The sequence below is a fragment of the Carcharodon carcharias genome, chromosome 8, assembly GCF_017639515.1.
Source record: "Carcharodon carcharias isolate sCarCar2 chromosome 8, sCarCar2.pri, whole genome shotgun sequence".
NCBI classification, from domain to species: domain Eukaryota; kingdom Metazoa; phylum Chordata; class Chondrichthyes; order Lamniformes; family Lamnidae; genus Carcharodon; species Carcharodon carcharias.
In genome coordinates this window covers 69870799-69877183 of record NC_054474.1, presented here as the reverse complement: position 1 = coordinate 69877183, position 6385 = coordinate 69870799, and the positions used below count along the sequence as shown (strand labels likewise).

Here is a 6385-nt window from a genome sequence, read left to right as displayed (position 1 = left end):
TGCAGTTATACAAGGCCTTGGTGAGACCACATCTAGAGTATTGCATGCAGTTTTGGTCTCCCTACTTAAGAAAGGATATATCTGCCATAGAGGGAGTGCAGCAAAGGTTCCTTACGTTGATGCCGGGGATGGCAGGACTGTTGTATGAGGAAATATTGGTTCCACTGGGCCTGTATTCACTAGAGTTTAGAAAAATGAGAGGGGATCTGATTGGAATGTATAAAATTCTAACAGGGCTAGACAGGCTAGATGCAGGGAGGATGTTTCTCCTGGCTGGGGAGTCTAGAACCAGGGGCCACAGTCTCAGGATACAGGGCAGGCCATTTAGGACTGAGATGAGGTTGGTCAACCTGTGGAATTCTCCACCACAGAAGGTTGTGGAGGCCAGGTCACTGAATATATTAAAAAAAGAAATTGATAATTTTTTTGGATATTAGGGGCATCAAGGGGTAAGGAGAGAAAGTGGGAATATGGAATTGAGATAGAGGATCAGCCATGATCATATTGAATGGCAGAGCAGGCTTGAAGGGCCAAATGGCCTACTCCTGCTCCTAGTTTCTATGTTTAATAAGGAATGTAGAAGAACATGCCAGGAGCTCCACAAAAAGTTCCTGAAAATGAGGTGCCAACCTGGTGAAGCTACAAGATTACTTGCATAGACAGCAAAATCAACATTCTACAGGGAGAGGTATTTGCTGCATTCAATGGGTCCGGTCAAAGCTCTGCAGTCCTGAAACACCAAATCATGAATACTGGTGGACAATTGAGTGACTAACTAAAAGAGGAGGCTCCATAGACATCCTTACATTTCACTGGAGTGTAAAAGGTAAGGCTGAAACGTTTGCAACCTTTTCCAGCCAGATATGCCAACTGGATGTTCTTTCTTGGCTTCACTGAGATCCCCAATATCACAGGTGTCACAGATTGATCTTCAACTCATTCAATTGACTTCATGTAACATCATGAAATGGCTAAGTGCACTGGGCACAGCAACAACACCTTAGTTGCCACATTGAAGACAGGCCTTGTCACAGCCAAGCTGTTCCATACAGCTACAACACTGACATCTACCTGATGAATTGAAAATTGCCTGCGCAATTCACATAAAGTATGAGAAATCCAACACTCCTCATCACCTCCTATATGCCTACTGGCAATCAGTAGCAAAGTAATGGAGGATCCACCAACAGTGTTATCAAGCAGCACTTACCCATCAATAACCCACTCCCGATGCACAGTTTGGGTTCCACCAAGACCACTCTGCTCGAGAATGCATTACAGTCTTGATCCACACATGGATACAAAAGCTGAATTCCAGGGACGTTGTGAAAGTGACTGTCCTTAAGATCAAGACAGTACTTGACTGATTCTAACACCAAAGAGCCCTGGTAAATCTGAAGTCAATGGAAATGAAGGGAAAGCTCTCCTGGCTGGAGTCATAACTGGCACAAAGGAAGATGGTTGTGATTGTTGGAAGCCAATTATCTGAGCCCCAGGACATCATTGCAGGAGTTCCTCAGGGCAGTGTCCTAAGCTCAACTTTCAGCTATTTCATCAATGACCTTCCCTCCATCATAAGGTCAGATGTGGCACTGTTCACTGATAATGCATTGTTTTCAGCTCTATTTGCAATTCCTCAAGTAATTGAGCAGTCCATGGCCACATTCAGGAAGACTTGGATAACATCCAGGCTTGGGCTGAAAGTGGCAATAATATTCCTGCAAATGCGAAGTAGTGACCATCTTCAACAATGGAGAGTCAAATCGCTTGCCCTTGCTTGGATGGTTGCAGTTGCAACAACACTGCAGAAATGTGACAGCATCCATGACAAAACAATCCAATTGATCACAACTTCATTCATTAGCCTAAATATCCACCCTGTTCCAGCATTGGAATACCTTAGCTGCAGTGTGTACTATCTTGAGGATGCACTGCAGCAACTTGTCAAGGTGGCCTGAGCAGCATATGGCAAATCTGCAACACCCACCACCTAGAATGACAAAGGCAGCATGTACATGGAAACTTCACCACCTCCATCCAAGCCTGGGTACTTATATCACTGCTCCCTCATTGTCAGGAGGCAAAATCCTAGAACTCCCCATCAAACAGTTCTGTGCGAGCACCATCACTATACGATTGCAGCAATTCAAGAAGGCCCATAAAGCCTCTGAAGAGCAACTAGTCAGGGGCAACAAATATCTGTCTTGCCCAGGACACCCATGTCCAGAGAATTGGGACATTAGCAAATGTCCCAAACTACTTTGGGGTAGAAACTGACAAGCCATGACTCAGAGGATGAGGAAAGTGCGGGGGATTAAGTTGAGGCCATGGAAAGTTTTCCAAACTAGAATGAAGAATGGTAATTCAACATGTGTGTGGGGGTAGGCATAGGGAGGGGATGTGGGAATGGAAGTGGGTAAAGATTGGTGAAGATCAGGATGATGAGACATAGAATTTTGGGTTAGCTGCATTTTGAATCCAGGTAAGGTGGAACTTCTAGGCCAGTGAGGTCATTGGAGAAAACTGATGGTAACACAAATCCAGCTAAAGGTTTCAGGACAGCAGTCCAGGAGGGTTAAGAATAGAGGTAATGTACAGAATGTGGAAGTAAACAGTGCTGGTGATGATAGGACACAAATTTTATTAGTTTTTTTTTACAAAAGTTCACCAAAGCTCTTTCGATGGCACCTTCCAAACCCACTATCTCATATATCTAAAAGGATAAGGGCAGCAGATAGATGGGAACACCACCACCTGCAAGTTCCCCTCCAAGTCACTCACCATTCTGACTTGGAAATATATTGCTGCGCCTTCACTGTCGCTGTGCCAAAATCCTGGAACTCCCTTCCTAACAGCAATGTGGGTGTACCTACACCGCATGGACTGCAAGAAGGCAGCTCACCACCACCTTTTCAAGGGCAATTAGGGATGGGCAACAAAAATGCTGATCTAGCCAGTGATGCCCGTGTCCCGTTAAAGAATTTAAAAAAGACTCGAGCACAGTTGAGTAACAATCACACTAGTGCTTGTTACACACTATTAGGTTACCAAATACCACATAATACAATCTGTATCATCTCAAACAAAACAGAAACCAGGGTTGAGAATTTGCCACCCAGAAATAGATTTTTTTTATAGCACAAGGTGCAGCAGTACAAGCTTAGCCATCATGTGAGAAAATGTGATTTGTGATGTTTCACAGGTTTAAATATGCAGCAAAACTTTGTTTTAACCTTTATTTTTTAAACTATTGGCTGGTAGGCATCCAACTGTCGTCTGTGGAGCAGCCAGTTTTGAAAGTGGCTTAGCTGAAATAAACACCAATTTATTTCATCAGATGTCAAGGGTAGCATCATCAGCCCTTTAATCTGGTAAACTAAAACAAACACATAATAATGTAAAAGCAAAATACTGTGGATGCTGGAAATCTGAAATAAAAACAGAAAATGCTGGCAAAACTCATTAGGCCTGGCAGCATCTGTAGAGAGAAAGAGTTAACGTTACGAGTCCATATGACTTCTTCAGAGTTCATCGGTTCTCTTTCTCATGTCTGTCCTCTCATGTTATTTGGCCACTAACTTTTTATACCAGTTCTTCAGCAAATCTAATTCTAAAACTTGTAACAAGCATTGTTCCTTCTGCCAAACTTCAAAACATTGCGCCCATAGCGATAGAAAACCAGTTCCAAAAGTTGTGTTATAGGCAAGTGAGAGCTTCACTCAGGAAAGGTCTGTCTGTTCATTGATAACGGTGACTCGTGCACATCACATTTGCCCATTCATTGCTGAAAGAACTGACTGAGCCTTCGCGAGAAGGGGCGGGGCACGGAGGGTAGGCGCAGGCATAGGCTGTGAGAGTGAGCGCGTGCCATTCAAAGGCGGGGAAATAAATGAAGGCGCAGGCGTAGGCTGTGAAACTGAGCGCATGCCGCCCAAAGGGGGCAATGTATGAAGGCGCGGCTGGGCTGAGGCGTGACGTCACAAAGCGGAGGAGGAGCTAGCGGTGTGGCAGGCTGCATGATTGCCGTGCGCGGCTCGGGACACTGGGTAGCCGTCAATGTGCCGGCGCGAGCATGAGATACGCCGCGGCGTCCAGTGATCCCGGGAAAGGGTCAGTGTCAGCGCTCGGCTGGTCCCTCTCTCCCTGCTAATTACTCTCCCGCCCTTTTCCCCTCCCCCACCCTCTCCCCTCCTCCCGGCCATCACCACCTGACTCTTCATGTCTTTCAACGACCAGACCTGGTTCCCGACTCACCTGCGAGTGACGGTTATCGGTGCCCGCGATCTCCGGGCCAAGCGCAGGGACGGGCTGAACAACTGCTACACGGTGATCCGCCTGGGCAATGAGAAGTACATGACCTCGGTGAAGAGCGGGTCCCTGAGCCCCGAGTGGAAGGAGGAGTGCACCTTGCAGCTGCCCTTGGTCCTGGACAACTCGGACAGGTGGATGCTGCACCTGACCGTCAAGCACAACAACAGCCACCTGCCCGTGGACACCTTCCTGGGCCACGTGGCTCTGCCCATCGCCCAACTGTATGACAACAAGAGCAGGAGGAAGAACGAGTAAGGCTTCCATCCCACCATACTAAACTCAATCCTGCCTTTTTATGCAATTGCTCAGCTATTTAACTCTTCTGCCCCTGTACAGAGTTAACCACATTAGTTGCTTTTCCTTCAACAAAAATAGTATCTTTGTGCAGAGTTGCACAACGTGAAGACGAGATATGCAAGTGTGTTAATTTTGCTAGTATTATTAAGGGATCAGACCATCCCATCCATTTTTAACTCATCCAAATCATGGCTGCAACTCTTTGTACTACTTCACCCATCCACATACTGTTTCTCACCTTAGAACATTTGAAGCTGCATAGGATGAGATTATGCTTGTACCGAATTTCCCCTCTCACTTTATCTCTTTACTGAACTCACTGGGACCTTTTGTCTTTAGTATCTCAATGTTCTCTGGTCACCTGGTATTAACTGGGATGTTCATCCTGTTTGTTTTTACTGTGACTCTTGGAAAAAATAAGAGATTAAGAATTATTGGAAAATCTGGTCAATTTGAGGCACCATGAGTAAAACCGCTATTTTACCATAGTGATGGCTGTACAGCCATGCCTCTCACTAGCAGATGTGTATAATAATTTTGTATAGGTCAAACTGAAGCAGACATATATTTATGACCTAGGCCTTAGTGTACAGGGCATCATTCCAAAGTTTGCAGATGATACGAAACTTGGAAGCACTGTGAGAGGGATAGTGTAGAACTTCAAAAGGATAAAAGTTGGTGGAATGGGTGAACAAGTGGCAGATAAAATTTAATGCAAAGAACTGTGAAGTAATTCATTTTGTTAGGAAGAACGCAGAGAGACAATATAAAATAAAGGGTACAATTTTAAAGGAGGTGCATATGTGCTTAAGTCATTGAAGTTGGCAGAACAGGTTGAGAGTGTTAGTAATAAAGCATCCTAGGCTTTATTAATAGGGGTGTGTGATATAAAAGCAAGGGAGTTATGTTGAACATTTAGAGAACAGTGCTTTGGCCTCAAGCGGAGTCCTGGTGCCATACTTTAGGAAAGATCTGAAGGCTTTAGAGAGAGTGTGGAAAGAGTCACGAGAATAGTTCCATGGATGAGGAATTTTAGTTGTATAGCTAGATTGGAGAAATTGGGACTGTTTTCCTTGGAGAAGAGAAAGCTGAGAGGAGATTTGATAAAGATGTTCAAAACCATGAGGGGTGTGGACAGAGTAGATAGGGAAAAATGTTTCCATTGGTGGAAGGATCAAGAGCAAGAGAGCACAGGTTTAAGGTAATTTTCAGAAGAAGCAATGGTAACATGAGGAAAAACATTTTCACATAGCGAATGGTTACGATCTGGAACATGCTGCCTGAGTGTGGTGGAGGCAGATTCAACAAAGCTTTCAAGAGGGAGTTGGATTTTTTTCTGAAAAGGAAGAATGTGTAGGGCTATGGGGAAAAGGTAGGAAAGTGGCACTAGGTGAATTCTTCCAATGGAGAGCAGGCACAGACATGATGGGCTTTATGGTCTCCTTTTGTGCTGTAATGATTCTGTGATATTATTGTGAAAGGTGCATGAATCCCTTCAATGTTAACGTAGAATTTTGAAGGTAAAAATCAAATTGTGGGTTTAGTTTTAAACATAATGACTTATTTCTCAAGTCATTAGTACAGGAAGGTCACCTGCATATTGAAATTATCTTTACTCTAAAGATTTGGTATCTAAATTCCAGGACATAAGAGAGGACAAAGCAGGTATATGTGATTACAACAGTAGTAAACTATCCCTCCTCATCTTCCTGAACCTGTCTGCAGCCTTTGCCACAGTTAAGCATCCTCCAATGTGTCTCATCCATCTCCCAGCTGG

The 6385-nt window shown here is 44.4% G+C and overlaps 1 protein-coding gene across 2 annotated transcripts in view; it reads left to right on the top strand.

Annotated features, from left to right (window-relative positions):
* The first annotated feature begins 3999 nt into the window (after positions 1 to 3999).
* The window catches only part of LOC121281182 (rab11 family-interacting protein 2-like), a 28594-nt gene continuing 26208 nt past the window's right edge, over positions 4000 to 6385 (top strand). For both annotated transcript variants that reach the window (XM_041193939.1, XM_041193938.1), the window contains exon 1: positions 4000 to 4562. In XM_041193939.1, coding sequence (XP_041049873.1) covers positions 4219 to 4562 — 344 coding nt within the window. In that variant the 5' untranslated portion in view covers positions 4000 to 4218. The remainder of the gene's footprint in view (positions 4563 to 6385) is intronic.